This window comes from Neoarius graeffei, chromosome 25 (assembly GCF_027579695.1).
Source record: "Neoarius graeffei isolate fNeoGra1 chromosome 25, fNeoGra1.pri, whole genome shotgun sequence".
NCBI lineage: Eukaryota > Metazoa > Chordata > Actinopteri > Siluriformes > Ariidae > Neoarius > Neoarius graeffei.
The window spans coordinates 4,189,214-4,208,270 of NC_083593.1; the positions used below are offsets into that span (position 1 = coordinate 4,189,214).

The 19,057-nt window shown below is 38.5% G+C and overlaps 2 protein-coding genes and 5 non-coding genes across 7 annotated transcripts in view; 4 read left to right on the plus strand and 3 right to left on the minus strand.

Annotated features, from left to right (window-relative positions):
- Positions 1-1,155: 1,155 nt before the first annotated feature.
- vamp2 (vesicle-associated membrane protein 2) lies at positions 1,156-10,722 on the minus strand. Its single transcript, XM_060908315.1, has 5 exons — positions 10,450-10,722; positions 6,202-6,310; positions 5,710-5,868; positions 5,448-5,499; positions 1,156-5,170 (listed from the first exon to the last, which is right to left on the minus strand). Coding segments are annotated over exons 1-5 (339 nt in total). The 5' UTR covers positions 10,452-10,722; the 3' UTR covers positions 1,156-5,153.
- Positions 10,723-13,797: 3,075 nt separating this feature from the next.
- Positions 13,798-13,879, minus strand: trnal-aag (transfer RNA leucine (anticodon AAG)). Its single transcript has one exon. It is a non-coding gene; the product is annotated as a tRNA-Leu (tRNA).
- Positions 13,880-14,858: 979 nt separating this feature from the next.
- Positions 14,859-14,991, plus strand: LOC132873899 (U8 small nucleolar RNA). Its single transcript, XR_009651612.1, has one exon. It is a non-coding gene; the product is annotated as a U8 small nucleolar RNA (small nucleolar RNA).
- Positions 14,992-15,188: 197 nt separating this feature from the next.
- Positions 15,189-15,270, plus strand: trnas-gcu (transfer RNA serine (anticodon GCU)). The gene has a single exon. It is a non-coding gene; the product is annotated as a tRNA-Ser (tRNA).
- Positions 15,271-15,571: 301 nt separating this feature from the next.
- Positions 15,572-15,645, plus strand: trnat-agu (transfer RNA threonine (anticodon AGU)). Its single transcript has one exon. It is a non-coding gene; the product is annotated as a tRNA-Thr (tRNA).
- A 235-nt stretch (positions 15,646-15,880) lies between these two features.
- Positions 15,881-15,962, minus strand: trnal-uag (transfer RNA leucine (anticodon UAG)). The gene has a single exon. It is a non-coding gene; the product is annotated as a tRNA-Leu (tRNA).
- A 2,045-nt stretch (positions 15,963-18,007) lies between these two features.
- ap4m1 (adaptor related protein complex 4 subunit mu 1) overlaps positions 18,008-19,057 on the plus strand; it is a 15,442-nt gene continuing 14,392 nt past the window's right edge. Inside the window, exon 1 of the mRNA XM_060909267.1 lies at positions 18,008-18,295. Within this exon, the coding sequence (XP_060765250.1) occupies positions 18,238-18,295 (58 nt within the window). The 5' untranslated portion in view covers positions 18,008-18,237. The remainder of the gene's footprint in view (positions 18,296-19,057) is intronic.

Genomic DNA, 19,057 nt, shown 5'->3' on the forward strand with positions numbered 1-19,057 from the left:
AGAACTTTTGGGTTTAAATGAGAAGCGTTATGTTTGGAGAAAGGAAAACACTGCATTCCAGCATAAGAACCTTATCCCATCTGTGAAACATGGTGGTGGTAGTGTCATGGTTTGGGCCTGTTTTGCTGCATCTGGGCCAGGACGGCTTGCCATCATTGATGGAACAGTGCAAATTCTAAAGGAAAATGTCAGGACATCTGTCCATGAACTGAATCTCAAGAGAAGGTGGGTCATGCAGCAAGACAACGACCCTAAGCACACAAGTCGTTCTACCAAAGAATGGTTAAAGAAGAATAAATTTAATGTTTTGGAATGGCCAAGTCAAAGTCCTGACCTTAATCCAATGGAAATGTTGTGGAAGGACATGAAGCGAGCAGTTCATGTGAGGAAACCTACCAACATCCCAGAGTTGAAGCTGTTCTGTATGGAGGAATGGGCTAAAATTCCTCCAAGCCGGTGTGCAGGACTGATCAACAGTTACCGCAAACGTTTAGTTGCAGTTATTGCTGCACAAGGGGGTCACACCAGATACTGAAAGCAAAGGTTCACATACTTTTGCCACTCACAGATATGTAATATTGGATCATATTCCTCAATAAATAAATGACCAAGTATAATATTTTTGTCTAATTTGTTTAACTGGGTTCTCTTTATCTACTTTTATGACTTGTGTGAAAATCTGATGATGTTTTAGGTCATATTTATGCAGAAATATAGAAAATTCTAAAGGGTTCACAAACTTTCAAGCACCACTGTCAGCCTTGATAACGATTCATGTTTTGTGGGAATTATTCTGATCAGCTGTTCGTGCTCATCCTCTGGTCCTGATGGACTTCCTGTGCACTGACCTCTTCATGTTTACAGTCATTCACGCAGCCTGCTGAATATCTGCTCCTGTTCCTTTTGTTCTGACTGTTTACTCTGTTCTCCACACTGTCCTGCATATTTATTTTATCGCACAATGTACAGTATGTTCTCTGTACCTTGGACCTGTATCGTATCAAATATTCCACTGTGATTCCGGCTGCTTGATATTTCATCTTGATGTGTATGAGGAGTATGAGTAATATAAAAATAAGATATTAAAAAAAACACACCACAGAGACACTCCTTTTTCTTTTAATCATATATTTAATTTATGTTGAACATTGTCATTGTTTTCAAACACACACACATTGTAATTTCTAACTCGGAACAATAAACACAGGTCATCGTAATGTCAGTATTTATTTATTTTCCCCAGTATATATTTATATATTTATATATTTATATATAATCCCAAGATGTTCATCGATATAATTAGACATTGACAGGTTTACTCTACAACTGTTTCTGTGGATGTCTGATTATCGAACGGTTTTCTGGCAACGTTGTATTTCATCCTGTTTAAGATCTGAAACGTTAACGGTGAAGACAAATATGTGGATAGAGCGAGTAAGTCAGTAAATAAATAAATAAAATCTGGCTTTGTAGGCTGTCTTGCCTGTGTTTATCTGACCAGGTCCCTCCGAAAAGGCCAGACGAACAGAGGCAATGCAAATCTACATTTCTGAATTAAATAAAGAGATTCAATCGTTTCACAAACCAGGCTTGTATTTCTGTCTCGTAGTAGTGAATTCAGGAGACTGGATAATCTGAGAGAGTAAAGTAATGTCTGCTTTTTTGCGGTTTCTTCCACGTTCATTCATAATGACATCATGGTTTGGACGGTTTATTATTTCGCGAAGAAGTTCGACGTAGACCGAGTAAATTTCTAAACATCCTGGCAGACAAGAATCAACTGTGATTGGTTGCGTCAAAGTGTGACCTCAATAATATTGTAATAAGCTAGCTAGCTAAACACGCCCTCTATCGGAATGCCTTTAAGATACAAGTCCTGTCGCTTTTATTTGCTACTACGAGACGTCCATCGTCACCCGGATGCCTGAAAAACCTTCGCATATTGACTCTCGGATGCATTTCTGTTTTTAGCTGCACAAACATGCAGCTTCCAACTTTCCACTCCTCAAACAGAACCTGAAAAAAACTCAACTTTCTTTTTCCAGTTTCCATTATTATTATTATTATTATTATTACTACTACTAATACTGCTACTACTACTACAACACCCCACCCATTTCCTTGAATTAAAAACAAAACTAAATATAAATCATTCCTCTTTCCCCAAAGCAAAGCTGTCCCACTGCTCCCTGAAGTGGCCTTTACTAAAATCTAAAACAAAATAAAATATTAAATAAAGTCAAATTGAGCTCAAAACAAAATGACGTCATGTGTGGGACGCGAAAATGTTACAACCGATCTGATGAAGTCGCAGCATTTAAAAAAAATTTTTTTTTAAATTTCCCTCCGATGACGCACAAACAGATGCACAAACTTAACCAGACTGGAGCAGTGAAGTTACCCGTGCCTGTTCCCCCTACACACACACACACACACACCCTTCACAAAGAGAGCAGAAATCAAGTTAATCGCACATACATCCATTTTTTAAAATTAATTCTGTTTCAAATCCTTTTCATGATGATTTGTCCGTAGTGTACGACTCCTACCCCATTGCTAAACAAATCAGCCTAATTTAAATATGTTAATTTTGGATGTACCTGAACAAATGGGACCCCCGTCCCCCAGATTCACCCCACAGCACAACACTGAACACAGTATAGTCATTTCCTTTTTTCCCTTTTTTTAAAAATAACAGCTACAAATAAATCAGCATCACAAGGGGAGAAAGAAGAAATAATGAAGTTGTGCTATCGGTGTTGAGTGGCTAAGACTGGCGGAAACCACCATCACCACCATCATGTTTTATTCTTCAATTAGGTCCACTGTCAATCCTGGTCGAGTAAAATAAAGTGTGAGATCAGCAGATTGAGGCTTTTAGCCTGTGATGAGTCTGAGTGAGGAGCGTGAGGTGTGAACGGAAAACACTTCATCCCTGAACCTGTTTTTGATGGCAGTTTGGCAGCGTTAGCAAGACGACGAGGTCTTTGGTCGTTTTAAATCGTTTCTGCTCTGCGATTGATGAGTCCGTGTTCATAAAAAACGAATGCTCCTTACAATCGTCCATATAAGATGGAAACAGAGTGTGCGATGTTCAGAAAAATAGAGTGGAAATGACAGCACACCTCCACAAGCTATCGCTAAAGGTTTGACAGCAGCTAGCAAGCTAGTTATCATAGTTTCAGCATGACTTCTTCCAAAACTTTGATCGATTGCTGAGTGAAAAAAAACAAGAACAGGAATTATTTAATCTACTGTATTTGGATTTTACGCGGTCTGAGTGCTGTTGCGTACCACTAAAATGATGTAAAGCAATAGCGCTACACTTCATATCAAGCTAGCTAGTTAGTGAGACGAACTTTATTTAGAGTATAATTAGATGACTGATGGACAGAATAAAAAAAGTAAATTATTATATCACCTTTCCAAATGTTTATGTAGTCTGAGTGTCATTACACGGCATGGAAATTAGCTGACGTGGAAGCTCGGGGTTAGCAAGCTACGCTAATTGAATAGCAGAGTTTCAGGAGGTTTGATTCCATAATGATGCAAATAACAAGCAAAATTATTGGAACTAAGATTTTTAATGCTATTCTTCCATATCTCTAAAGAAATAACATAATTAAGAGCATCAAAGATGGCATCTCCTCAGCGCGCACACACACACACACACACACACACACATGCTCTCTTCTTCCTTTAAACTACTCGCCTTCACCTGGTTAGTTCTTGTCATTTAATCCAGTGATGTTCTGCACATATGGGCATGGGGGAGGGGAGAACAGAATGGAGGTGGCAATCATGTGTGTGTGTGTGTGTGTGTGTGTGTTAAAAATGATCACGTGTGACTCCACACATCATCACTGGCTCATTTCATGCTGACAGATCGGTCTTACGTGACTGGAGTCCTCTCAGTGTGTGTGTGTGTGTGTGTGTGTGTGTGTAGGTGGCATTATGTTATATCATTGAATGCATAAAAGCAAACCGGTACAAGCAGTGTGGACATAAAGGGATGGAAAAAACACACAAAAATCCCCCGGGTGCTTGGCAGTGTATAAACCAGACAGCAAAAATCAACAAACACAGACACACGCCTGCACACACGCACACACACACACACACACTCCAGGTGATGATCTGGTCCCTTTTCCTCATGCAAAAAAAGGACAAATATACTCTATTCCCACATATAAACATAAATCTAAAATCATAAAATTTTGAGAAACAAACCAAACAAAAAAAATTTGTAAGTTTGAAATTATGCGAGCAGTGTGCTTTTACTTTTGCTGGCAGCTCAGCTGTACTTTAAAATTATTATTATTATTATTACTATTACTATTTTTCGGTTTAAAAGCGCCATCAAAAACGAGGTTCTTGTGCATGCTGATACCACTTTTATTTTATTGGTCGTGTGCGTCCACTATTTTTGCCAATTATAGATTGTTTGCAAAATATTCCTGTATGCGTTTCAGTTTTATAGACAGCAATGTTCTACCCTGCGATAAAGGAATGTTTAAGAGATAAGACACTACAGACTTAATAAAAATATAAATCTATCGCCATTGGTCCAAATGATTTCTGTGGCAGTTTACAAAAGTCTATTGTTGAAAAGAAAGAAAGAAATACAGATGCACTGAGAGAGAGAGAGAGAGAGAGAGAGAGAGAGAGAGAGAGAGACTGACTGGGTTTTGGAAGAGTGTCTTGGTTAAAGAAGTAAACTACAAGCATAGAATAACTAACACACCATGCGGTATATACACACAGATTCATAGGCAGTTTTTTCAAGCCAAAGAAGTCATACAAAAAAGAAAACAATAAAAAAAAATAATACAAATGCACACCCACACACAAACTCTACAAATAAAACTCTACAAATAAGGACGAGTCGTACACACACCAAGAGATTTACCAGGATTACCGTCTGCTTTCAGAGGTCTCAGAAAAGCGGGAGGTATTTACAGAGGGGACACACACACATGCGCTCACACACACACACACACACACACACACACACACTCAGAGGCCAGACATGGGGACGCAGAGAGACCGGGGTCCGTACAGGGGGTCATCGAGGGCACAGATTTACACTCGTTTGTTGAGTAGTGATTGAATAGCTGTAAATCAGGCAGAGGGTGGGGTAGGAAACTCGGCCTTTAGGTGCTGAAGTAGACTGGAAAAAAGAGCAAACGTCAGAGTGCTGTGCTTTTAGATGTGGACTTTTTCAGTTTAAAAAAACACCAGAAGTAAGACAGACAATAAACAAGTGAAAAAAAACAATAATGACTGGAGAATTAAAATTTTAAAAAATTCGGCTGCAAGTTACACAGCAAAAAACTCTGGTAAAAAAATAAATAAATAAATAATGTCAAGAAGTTTTAAAAATAATGTACAGCTTTTGGTCAAAATAAATTTTAACCCAAAAAGAAAGCAAGAAAGTCTTCTCTTACCGATGATGACGATGAGCACAATCACACATATCACCCCCAGGATTATCATCATCTACAATCAGACAGGAAGACAGGAGAAGGAATTACAACATCATCTGTTTCCTAAAAATTAATCCCAGGCTTCTCTTTACTGTATAAGAGACTATCATGGAGGACCATCGCTTTAACTGAGGAACTGTTTATGATATTTATTTTAACACTGACTGACAGTCCGCTTTTCAGAGTGATGGCTCTCCAATCATGAGTTTATTTATTTTTTTACCTTGGCGTTCTTCCACCAGTATTTATTCTTCAGTTTGGCGGCGCTGGTCTCGAACTGAGAGGCTCCGGCCTGCAGCGCGTCGGCTCGGTCATCTAGCTCTGACAGCTTCTGGTCCCTCTCCAGAACTTTATCCACGTTCACACGCATGATGTCCACCACCTGAGCACACGTCCAGCAGGTGTTTTTTTTTTTTTTAATGTATGCACTCATCAGATAAAAAGCTCAAAGGATGTCTGAACAATGCACTTCACATATCGTTACCCTTAATATGAAAAAACCTACTACTATTATTACTGCATAACTCTCAGTAATGAACTGATTCAAGCAGTCAGATGGTCAGTTTTTATTTCTCCCCGATTGTGTGGCGTCTGTACTATGATGCACCAAAAACAGTGTCATTATAACAGTGTACAATAATCATAATGTGAAATGTTCAGCCTCCACAGTGCATCAGCTTCCTTTCTGTTTTTTTAAATGAAAAGACTCTCTCACCTCGTCCACCTGAGCCTGCGTCTGCTGTAGGCGGCGGTTACTGGTCAGGTTGGGAGGAGGCTGATTCCCTCCCTCAGGGGCGGGGGCGCCGGCAGGGGCTGGAGCAGACCTGGTGTTCAAAACAAAAAACAAAACGAATCAAATCAATACACCTTCACCAAAGAAAAGGCTGCAAAAAAAGATATCTGACAAACGAAGAGCTCGAGATGTGGAGTGAAAATAAGACTTAAAAATGGAAAAAAAAAAACAGAGCCTCGAGGTAACTGGATCTGAAAACTGAAAATGAATCTGAACAGAGCTAATGATCAACAGCTACATAAGAAAGAAGTGTCTCAGTTCTGCGAACCTTTTCATCTGCGTAGATGGAACTAGAAAGAGAATCAGGACCAAGAAGAAAATGCATTTAAAAAAATATATAATCATGATTCATGGAGACACAGAAACAACGGTTGGTCCATGTTCTGTCGTTCTGCACATTCCTGGATGATTGTCTGGATTCTCATCTTCAGTCATTGGGACACATTTTTTGAAGCAAAGAAAAAAAAACAAAGAAAAGATTATCCAATTATACAGGAAGAGAGAGAAAAAAACCTCACACAGTTTCTCCTCAGTTTTAACGCACCACTCGAACTAAAAGTATGACATAGTCGTGAAGCAGTCATAATCCAATAATAACAAATATTAACTATTTAAAAGATTAAAAATGAAAGCGAGTCATCGACAGATCACTAAACAATCAGGTGCAAAGGATGATCTGACAGATGTGACATGACTCAGAAGAAAACCCGAATATCAGTCGTGTAAAGCAAAACTCAATCAATAAATCAATACAAATTAATATTATGCATGGAGGCATTTCTAGCACATGCTTCCTTTGAGACATGTGAAGCCGTCAACTGGATCTTTTCAAACTGCTGCTCGTGCTGCGTCACAGGGCGGAGCGACATGCCCAGAGGAAAGCGCTATCCGCCGTGTTCCACATACATGAGCTCAGAGACACAGACAATTCGCGAGTGTGGCTGTGATTGACAGGAGAGAGAGAGATATATTAATACCTCTCCTACACAGACAGCACCGATTTTGCTCTCTTGTTTTTATGGTGATGTATTCGAAGAGCCTGGTAAAGTGGGTGTTGTTTCTGGGAGGCATTTGAGCTTCCAAGATAAAATCTGTATTTTTGCATAAGGCAGCATTACGCACATCCTTCTGAGAAAACTCACTTCTATTCACCAGATGAGGAAAGCTTGAACAGCTAGCGAACAGAACGCCTGCTTTATTACTATTATTTTTAATATTCTGACATGGATAAAAGCTTAAAGTCTGTCATTTTCATCATCACTCTGATTGTCGCCCTACTGTATCGACATGCATCAGTAATCTGTTTGATGATATATCGTGATCCTAACACACAAAATCCGTTTACAGTGATATTTTAAATCTACTCTGTCATTAGTCCTGACCAAATCTGAGCCGTGACTGAAAACGTGTGCGTATGTGAAAATACGAAACCTCTGTGATTCTTTGGTTTCACCACCAGACGGAGACAAATCAGGGGATAAAGGTGACCTCTGAACGCTGAACACTTAATCCCATCACAATTTTGTGTCATTTCATGTTAGCACAATTATTCCTTTTTATTTTCACTCAAACAGACAGAGCAGATGAGATGAGACGAGAGGACAAACGGACGTGTTAAAATCCAGACATTGGCGACGTAGTGCTTTCTCCTCATCCTCTGCCTCCATTTCCGCCTCTCCTTCTCCTTCACTGCTGTCTATATTTAGAGCCTTCAGTCCCCTTCAGAGAGGACGAAAATTACCAACAGCACATCCACACATGGTTAGGACTTCAGGAGCTTGTCCAGTCATAAACAGAACTGTCCTAAACGATTCATTTGATTTATTTCAGCCACATCTGGAATTTAGTCATGGAATTTAGACCTTGATGTTAACTAGCTGTGTTCTGATGTTCACTTCAATGACTTTCTGAGGTATTTTTGTCTCACAAAAGCTGTGATTTTTTCATGATTTATATTTATTACAGATAGCGAAATTTTCACGTGATCACATTTTACTCACATGTACAATGTATGATTATTTTTTCCCCATAATCAGAACCATCCCATTTGGGGATTAAACAGTATCCGTTGTCCCAAAGCTCCAAATTTTTTAACAAATAAATTAAAAACAGCATTTTAAAAAAATAATAATAATTGACACTATAAATCTGTGCTGAACAAGTGCGATTATGCATAAATAAATATCACATGCCCAGGAAGTTAGCAAACTGATGTGCATTTATGGTTAAATGAGAACAGGTCGGTCAATATGATCATAAAACGAATAAAATGTGTTTGAAAAGTTGAATTTCAGGACATGCAGTGTTCAGATGGACTGTCTTTCAAAGACTTTTCCCAATCCAGAAGAAATGAAACGTAAGAGAAGCTTCAAAACCACAATGATCAAGCATCCAAAACTTGCATATTACAGCATGTAAGAAGTCTTTCAGAGGATCTGCAGCTTAGTTCACACATCAGAGAGCTTTACTTTGAATAATATCTTATCTTTTACATCAAATGGCTTTATTCGAAGTATCACGTGGTCCTTATTATCCTTGCTCAAAATGATCAGTCAAAATGCCTGACTCATCCCCAAAACCTCGAACCAACCTGACAGTACATTTGTTTAAATACGATTTTAAAAATAGGGCTGAAATACTTCCAGAAAATATCAATCTGTGTACAAGAGCCAACTTGTAAAACTCTATCGTTATGTTTTTAAAATCTATAATATCACACAATTTCATATTTCAGGGTTGGCTCGTTTACTCATTATGATATTGTATATTATTAGCACATAACAACATGGTACTATCTACACATTTTTTTTGTTTATCACATGATCAGATCTTCCCAAAATTTGCCAGAAAATATCCTCCTTTTGATAAAAAGAATAAAGAATTAGATAAATAAAGACATTCTTCTATCTCACCAGCAAATAACAACAACAACAACAACAACTAATGATTGATTCTCAGTGCTCTGGTCATTTGGAAGATGTTAAACGAGGCCTTTGTTTTCCTCGACACTGTAACCGTAAGGGTTGTGATCAGGATTTTGAGGTAATCTGCTGTTGCAGCGTTCACAGCTCGCTCAGCACGGAGGAGGCTGGGGCTCGGCCATCTTGCGCAGGAGACATGTTAGTGCCAGCCATTTGGTTACAGCCTCTATGCAGGAGCAGTACGACAGGAGCTTTACGAGCTCCTCAATAAAGAATTCATATGGAGACACGAGAAACCTACACCGATATTATTTGAGAAATAGTTTTGTTTTGTTTTTTGTTTTTTTAGAGTGTGTGATGGATTGTCCTGTTTTACTTCATAGGTACAAGAGCAATATGACCCTCCCAACACCCCCCTCCCCTCCCCTCCCCACCACCACCACCATCACCGAGGATCATAACTACATTAAGAAAGAAAGAAAGAAAGAAAGAAAGAAAGAAAGAAACAAAGAAACAAAGAAAGACTACTGTATTGTTGTATGATTGACAAGTGATCATGCAGGTGGTAATGCAGATTTAACCCAGGATTGAAGCCATATTAAAGGATCATCCACCGTTATAGAAAGACAGAATATGCATGCAAACCTTTACAGCATGTTCCTCAAAGTCATGTATAAGAAAATATCCAAAAATTAAATAACAATCAACCAAATTTCCAGCAAATCCAGTCTGATCCAGAGCCTAGGTGTGTTTCAGCCATGTCTGCCATCATTATAATAAATAATAAACAATAAAATATGCTGGAAATCATTTGCTTTGACAAAAATAACCAGGCTGGAAGGTCTGATAGATACTGTGATGGCCATATATTTTAAGTATATGTCTGATTTTTTAAAATTATTGTTATTCTGATTACTAGAAATGATGAGTAAACATCATCTGAGGCTGTATTTAGAAATTAAACACAGGAACAAACATCCAGCCTCCAGCCAAATCCTTTAGAAAAGATATTCCTTATTTGTGGTTTTAAAAAGCCTTTAAGTTGAGATTGATATTTATTTTGGTTTTCTCTGATGCCTCTCACTACCCAGAGCACCTTCTAGAAATAAGCATCCGCGCACGAGCTCACTCATCCCAACCCGAAATAAATAATAATAATAATAATAATAATAATAATAATAATAATAATAATAATGAATAAATAAATAAAAATAAAAAGCAGACATGCTGTAAACGACTCCATACTCACATTTCTCTTTAGTGTTGGCGCGTGCACACACAGATCCGACAGAAAGGTGGTGCGAACGACACGATGGCGTTTTTTTTTTCTTCTTTCGGGTTATTTATTATAAGGACGCGCGCGTTTCTTCTCGCAAACACGCGCACACGCACACGCACGCTGTTTTTTCCCCCCCACACTGTTTTATTTTATTTTATTTTTTATCCTTATTTTTAATAAAAGTGAGCAGGTTCAGCGTGCGCGCGCTCCGTCACTGAGCAGCCTGCGTACATAAAAAATGGATGCTCTCGGATTAAGAGAACAAAAAAAAAGAGGAGAGACACTGCGCGCTGACGTCACTCGTCATCCGGGGAAGCTGCAGGTTGGAGAGGGTCACCATGACGACCGCGCGCGCACTCAGCGCACTATCTGTTGGTGCGAGCGTGCACGCGGACGTTGCCATGCGCGCGCTTTTCACGCAGAGTGCTTTGGCTTACGAACGTTAACGTGAGTCACGTGATTAAAAAAAAGTCAAGGTGCATTTCAGCACAGTATGCTGTGAAAACTCAGGTAGGCGCATGTGACGTCATGTGAATAGCATGTGATGAAAAGTGTGTGTGGGGGGGTTAAACCATGCACTAAATATGTGAAAATAAACGAATAGTGCAAAAAAGTGAAAAATTAACGGGAAAATCATAAATAAAAGTGACCTAACAAACAGTATGGGGTATGTTCAAGCATGAGAGCACTCAAATGTGTAAGACAGAAGGTTCTCTGATCGCCCTTTTCCACCAGGATGATGGTTCCAGGTCCGATGTAGAGCAAGTCCTGCCTTGACACCTTTTGGGAACCCATTCTGCATTTCGACGAGTATGAGAGCCGAATGTTATGTAGAGACAGTTGGGGTTGTTTTTGTTGAAATGTTACATTTGCAGGAAAAAATGAAGTCAGGCAGAACACATCTGCTTTGCTTACTTTTTATAAATTTACTTCTAAAGTCATTGCATCTTGCATTTTAATGTTGGCTGTGTGTAGATTTCTGATTTCGCTCATGTTTTATCAAGATAGCGAAAAAATTTGTTGTGGTAGCTCCTCCCTTTTCCTCCCCTTTTCCACCAACAGGGCGCTGTTCTGTTCTGGTTTGTACACCAAACTTTAAACCTTTTGGAGCACTTTAGCCAAAAATAAATTGGTTCAGAACCTGAAAAGGGTTCAGTTGGAACCAAAAGGCATATAGTAAGTGTGCCATTAGTTTAGAGAGTTTCTATGTCTTCTTATCATTAGGAGTTGGTCCATGCTTGTTTTTTGGATAAAAACAAATATCTGCAATTACACAGCAAAACTCACAGGTAATCAATGTATTTCGCCAACTCACTATGACAGTTTCCTTCTGTTGTGCGTTGTGCAACATCCTCCATTGATGACGCATCCTTGATTCCAATGGTTTCGCTCAAAACTGTTGGAAAACAGGTTGGTTCACTAGCTGGCACCAAAGTTTGACGAATCCTGAATGGAACCGATTCAAAAATCCATTCTGTGTTGGTTGAAAAGCAGTATCATAGCTCCTGATGTCAGTGGTTCAAACTTTGGGCCCAGACATTTTCTGCTGCCGTGTCGGTATCAGCTTTGTTCAGTCAAAATGCCTGGAACTGATTCTCAATTCAGCACCAGCAATGTGTCAGTGGAAAAGGACTATGGGGGCACCATGGATTGGAACCTTTGAGATATTCGGCTCTTGATTTGAGTATGGACATCATAATCATCATCATCATCACTGGCAACTCAGTCTTGGGAGACCATGCTTAATGAACTCCTGGAGTGTTGTCTACCCAAAAAAAAAAAAAAAAAAAAAAAAAATAGGCAGCACGGTGGTGTGGTAGTTAGCACTGTTGCTTCACAGCAAGAAGGTTCTGGGTTCAAGCCCAGCGGTTGGCGAGGGCCTTTCTGTGCGGAGTTTGCATGTTCTCCCCATGTCTGTATGGGTTTCCTCCAGGTGCTCCGGTTTCCCCCACAGTCCAAAGACATGCAGGTTAGGTTAATTGGTGGCTCTAAATTGACTGAGCGTGAATGGTTGTTTGTCACTGTGTCAGCCCTACAATAACCTGGTGACTTGTCCAAGGTGTACCCTGCCTCTCTCCCATAGTCAGCTGGGATAGGATCCAGCTCACTTGCAACCCTGTAGGACAGGATAAGCAGCTACAGATCATGGATGGATGGATAATAATAATCAAACTGTCTTTATTGGAGCAACAGAGCTTTTCTTCTGAACTTTACACCAAGAAAACACAGTTGATTCAAGTTGTCATTATTTATAAGTCACTTGTTTTTACATTATTCAGGTTTGGATTGAACCCAAGTGACCATTCAGTTTATCAATGATATCAAGAATAAAGTTATCAATAATAAATAAATTAAACTTTGTTAATTGTGGGTTTTCATTGTAATTAAATTGCACTTTGAGATCCATTGCACTGTAGTTTATATCTACAGTGTATATATACACACACTGATTTTATAACATATCTGGCAACCCTCCAACTTTAAATGCGTTCAAATGAGAAACAAAAAAAAATCGATAATATAATATAATATAATATAATATAATATAATATAATATAATATAATATAATATAATATAAGAGTCCAATGAGCACCTGACTGGAAGTTCATGGTAAGTGATGAACCTATCTCTGTTTGGTTTAGTAGATTGTGGATTATATTTTTTTTCTTCAGCTTGTTAGCCTAAATGTAGCTCATGGACAACAAGCTGATTAACTTAATATTATTTATCCTTTACTAGGTTCTTTAAATCCTTCTGTGCCTGTATTCACAAAATTCAAGACTAACTCGTACCTGAGCCTGAGACAGTCACACAGCCCAGGGCTTCATCCCAAACCGCACAAAACCCCCTCTGACTGTAGTGCGCCTAAGTAGTGCACCATCAGCTGTGCCAGCCTGCTGTTTGGGATTAGAGCCATGAAAACATGCGAGATGGAGGACGTTTCATCCCCTGAACACACTCGACCGGCTAAATTTTATTTTTGAGAAAAGACTACAGGTGTTGTTTTTCACTGAAAGTGAGAGAGAGGTAAACACCTGTCTCACCTAAAGTCCGATAAATTGTTTTAATCCTGTGGTTTATTTTTGGTTGGTGAGGATGTCAGAAAATAAACAAAATGGTGGTATGAATTAAAGCAGCATGGACCGCTTAGGAACTCAGGCCGTAGATCAATGTCCAGAAGAATCAGACTTGTAAATTGTGTGTGCGCTTTATAGTGTGTAAATTCACTGAATGAGAAGTCATATGCTGAAACAACAGAGAAGTATGGGATCGGGGAAAAGTCCTACTTTTTTTTTTAAGCTTTAAGAAAACATTTGTGGCAGCGGTGGGATTCGAACCCACGCCCCCGAAGAGACTGGAGCCTTAATCCAGCGCCTTAGACCGCTCGGCCACGCTACCATGTAAGGAGAGCCAAAACTGCGATATTAGAAGAGTCAGAGAATATGAGTGCGCTGAAGGTTATAACTGTTTTGCATTGGAATATTTTTCTTTTAGAATTTTTTATGCTTTTAAGCGTAAATTTGTTCCTGAATTCAAAAACACTGTAAACTAATCTACCATAAAGGGAATCACCGGAAACTTTAACCTTATTTGGCCAAACACGTAATCGCGCGCGTGTCACGAACCATAGGTGAAAATGTTGTTGCCCTGGAGACCCAGGAAGAAGCTTCCCTTTTGTTCTCGTTACAGTGCTAACGAACTTAGCCGATGGGTTTCTGTGATGTCTGTTTAATTAATTAAGTTATTTTTAACGTGTTTGACACTCTTTACTTTTTATGGCTCACTTTTCCCAATGATTTTTAAACCGTAAAATTATGTAGCTTGTATACAAAATATCAATAAAATAAAGCCGCCAGTCCCCGCCTCCTGGCTTAGGATTGGCTGTTACGTAGTCACGTGCTTGAAGCAGGAATCGTTTCTCAGGGCCTGTTTTCTCACCCAACCAGACTTGATTGCCCTGCCTCGGGCTTTCCTTTCGCTTATCAAAATTTAATTTTAACTTTCGTTTTCGAAACTATGAATTATTTTAACAGTGCAGGAATGTATTACACGTATTCCCATTCCACTGCGAACAAGTGAAATTATTGATTAAGAAGTCAGAATAGCAGAAATAAGAAGTCTCCGAAATGGGCCAATCGCGGCATGTTATGCAAATCAGAGCACGTGAAGCATTCCAGAAAGATATTTATGAAACTGTCTTTTGGGACTTGTAAGCACGCTATCTGAAATACAGTTCTCTTATGGTGTGTCATGAGATACGTTGGATTTCTTTTCAAAATCTGTCACCAAAAAGAAAAAAAATAGTAATGACCTTAATCTACCATGATTGTAAACACAGTTGTGTTGAATAAGTTTGGTCCTTTAACAAAGGATAGTTACATCAGTGAGGTATATCCTTACCTGTTACCTTAGAAATAAGGTTGCAGAATATGATGATTGGATTCAATGAATGTGTGATTATATTCCGCATTTATCAAGGAGACGCAACCCCTTGATGAATCCTGTCTGATTTTTACATAGAAGTGAAAAAAAAAGAGCTTGTTCATGGAAGTAGTTTTTTTTAAATGAAGCTTATAAGGCATAGTTTATTCGTGGTATGTTTAAGTCAGGTATGGAAGTACTATCACTAATAATTATAATCTTAATTATTAATGACGATCACATAGTAATTTAAAATAACGATTTTTTTTCACTTAAGCATGCCGATGACGAGGTGGCCGAGTGGTTAAGGCGATGGACTGCTAATCCATTGTGCTCTGCACGCGTGGGTTCGAATCCCATCCTCGTCGGGAAGTATATTTTTGTTTTTCACAACTGTCTGAAAGGCTCCCGTTATTGCTATTTTATTGCTTCATGGCCTCTTCTGGGGTTTTTTTTTTTGCAATTTTGAAGTGCATGTATATCGAACTATAAGGATTAAAACGCTTAAAATTGGAAATCTTCAGTTGATATTTATAAAAAGTTTCACCTCAAGTTAGAATTAATTTAGACATTTTTACTGAGCTCTGGCAAAAATTCACAAAGATAATAGACATTAAAAATATTTTTAAGGACCCTTTAAAAACTCTTCTAAAGACATGCTAGCCGTGTGGCGCCGTGGCTTAGTTGGTTAAAGCGCCTGTCTAGTAAACAGGAGATCCTGGGTTCGAATCCCAGCGGTGCCTTTTAACAAAACTAAAACGGCTTTAGGTGTTACTATGGCATTTGATAGGTAAGCTTTGCGCGCTGAATATGAACCTTTTGTAGAAAAAGGTTTTACAGCAGGTTTAATGTGTCTCGTGTCCCATTACAAAAAAAACCCTGAAAACATGAATGAATTTTAATATATTTGTTTTAATGAAGCTCGTCATTATTATATATTTTTTTGTTCATGAATTAAAAATGGAAGAAAAAGCTTCTTGGCAGCGGTGGGATTCGAACCCACGCCTCCAGAGAGACTGGAGCCTAAATCCAGCGCCTTAGACCGCTCGGCCACGCTACCCTGTGCAAAATTTGACATGATTTTGTATATCAATCCGAGCAATCAGACCGTTTAACCTTTCATATTTATTAATTTAGTTAGCTTGCTCTTACTTTTTTGAAGTAATGAATTACTTGAAAGGGGTAAAAATGCCAAACAACCAAAACAATGACATTAAATATTCATACACTACAGTTTATAAATTCTTCCACTTAATATTTTTGGAACATTGCTGTTTGTCGTCACTCCACCATCATGTCAATTTTGAAATGAGCATTTAGCTTGCTGCAGAAGTTACTAAATGCTAATTTCAGTGGGTTACCTACATATTGACTCTTCATAAGTTGTATTACTATGGACTTGCAATAAAATGGCAGTAAACTTTAAAAATAATATTGCCGTCTTGCCACTTTGAGGTGTTTTTATTTGTTTGTTTGCTTGTTTGTTTTAAATTGACTGTTTCGCACTTTTATCAAAAGTTTTTAGACATTTTTGTTTCAGTTGCCTTTTTATTATTAAGCAGTATTGTGCTCAAGCATGAAATAGATGAAACTGTACATAAGTATTTATGTTGATTCACGCAAACATTGGAAACATTTTATTTTCTAAAATGTATTTATTTTAGAATCGTTTTACATTTTAAATCACACTTTTCTCCAAGTTATGTTTGGTGAGTGTTTCTACTTCCATACTGCAGTTCATCCACCAACCCAAATCAAATGTATGCTAAGTCTAAATTCAACAACAACAGTTTAAATGGTTTTCAATTTTTGACTTCCAGTGTATCGTGGTCTGACATTTCGACCCACTATTTTCCTAATATGACGGATGCGCTTCTGGACGTCGTCACAGTCTTACTGAGGACCAGGGGCCGAATTAACATAACGGTAAGGGTCAGAAAAGTCCCTGTGGGAATCGTCACATACACTCACCGGCCGCTTTATTAGGAACCTCCATCCCCCTGATGTTTGATGCAGTTCTCTCATCAGCCAATCCTGACAGCAGCACAGTGCATCAAATCATGCAGATACAAAGCAAGAGCTTCGGTTAATGTTCACAATGTTCAAACATCAGAATGGGAAAAACTGTGATCTCAAAGTGTGACTTTCACTGTGGCATAGGTGTTGGTTTGAGCCAGATGAACTGGTTTGAGTATTTCAGAAGCTGCTGATCTCCTGGGGTTTTCACACACGGCAGTCTCTAGAGTTTCCACAGAATGGTGCAAAAAACAAACACTGAATAAGTGAGTGACAGTTCTGTGAGTGGAAACAAACGTCTTGTTGATCAGAGAGTTCAGAGGAAAATAGGCAAATTGGTTCAAGTTTCCAGGAAGGATATAGTAACTCATATAATCGCTCTTTACAACCGTGGTGAGCAGAAAAGCATCTCAACAGCAAAAGAACACATTGGTTTCCATTCCTGCAGTCAAGAACAGGATTAGGCTTCCTATTCCTATTAAAGTTCCTATTAAAGTGGCCGGTGAGTGCATGTGTATTTTGCACGGTGTTTTAACAATGAAAAGCATCACGCATGCTCAGGCAACTTCCTTGTCTGCAATAGTTTATACTGTATATAAAATATTCTAAGTCTTGCAGCACTGAGTCTTTAATTTGCACGTGCGTCTGGACATTTATTTGTATTTCTCCCTTATGCTCACTAGGTGGCAGTAGTAGGTATAATTCACTCCTGTATTTAGGTAGCTATTGATGTGCCTGATTCCGGGCGAAGCTTGTAAACTGAAGTGAACTTGAATTAATTTAAATATTAGACACAAAAGTTAAGTGTAAGATATTTGTGCTAAAACGCGTGGAATTCTGATAAAAGCTTGTCAGTTGTGACGACTATTCCGAAAAACTGTGTACTTTCATTTTACACAGATAACTTTCGGATTTCATTCTGTTCAATTCGTTTTTTAAAAACTATATGATTTTTTTTTTTTGCAATAGTTTTGTTAAAATTCAACCTGACTGAAATCTTATTTTTATATTGCGTTTATGATGTTGTGTTCTCAAAGCAGATTTTTAACCAGGCGCATATGATAGCTACACAAAGGGTCCTACAGATCCCGGAAGTACAGGATCAGGTACACCGGTTATTGTTGGTGCTGCTGTAGCGTAGCAACCTTATGTTAATATTATGACAGTTTTCTGTTGGTTTGATTATTATTAATAAATTGTTGTTTTTCCGGAAGAGTTAAAGTTTGGCGTTGGTGGTATTTAGTGCGGAAATATTCTGTTCCAGTGTGGCGTTGATGTAAACAGGAATTAGCGAGTTAGCAGAGATTATAGAAGAGAAAATGATTTCTCAGGTGTTTATTCTGTCATCAAAAGGCGACCATCTGATCTACAAAGACTGTATCCTCATCATTATTAGGCTGTGTTGAAGGAAAAGAATAACTAGATGTTAGTGTTAGAAGTTCATGCTAATGCTTTTCCAAAGATTAAACTTTATCCAAACTCTGTCTTCTTTAAGAATCTTGGTCAAATACAGTACATGCTGTATGTTAAATACATTGTTCCTTGGTGTCATTTGATATAACATTTTTAGAATTCAACTCAAGTTTCTCATTTACACATTTTATCAAGCCATATATAAACTGAAGTGCTTCTAGCAAGGCTCAGATAAATTGCTTCCATCCACACACAACACAAAAAAGGAAAAGACAGAGGTTAAAAACAACAACTGGCATACACAAGACAAAGTATTACGCTAAGGAAGGTGTTAAGTGACCAAGTGATGATGATGTCATATCAGTTTCCACTACCTCAGGATGATTCCCAAAATGATTGAGGCGTTTGTGTCATGTTGTATGGAGCAGGACGATGCTGCCAGGTTGCTCACCGGCATAAATAAGCGAGAGCACATTACACCATTCATCGCTCCTCAGTTCACTTCACCTGCTCACATGTTATTTCCCAGTTCAGCTCTTGACTTTGACTGCACAGAAATCCTTAAGATTTTCTTCATAAAATTCAATCCAAATTAAAACTTGAAGGTGAACGCTATATTGAGTTGTGCAAATAGACTCTCAAACAGTCTACAGACAGATATCAGACAGCGATGTCAATTTCAGAGTGAAAATCCTATTTATAAAGCTACCTGAACATGCTGAATAT

Coding starts and splice junctions, on each gene's coding strand:
- vamp2 (XM_060908315.1), bottom strand. Junction 5,869..6,201: donor CGCAGGCTCAGGTGGACGAG/GTGAGAGAGTCT, acceptor ACGTGTGCTCAG/GTGGTGGACATCATGCGTGT. Junction 5,500..5,709: donor ACTGGTGGAAGAACGCCAAG/GTAAAAAAATAA, acceptor GTCTGATTGTAG/ATGATGATAATCCTGGGGGT.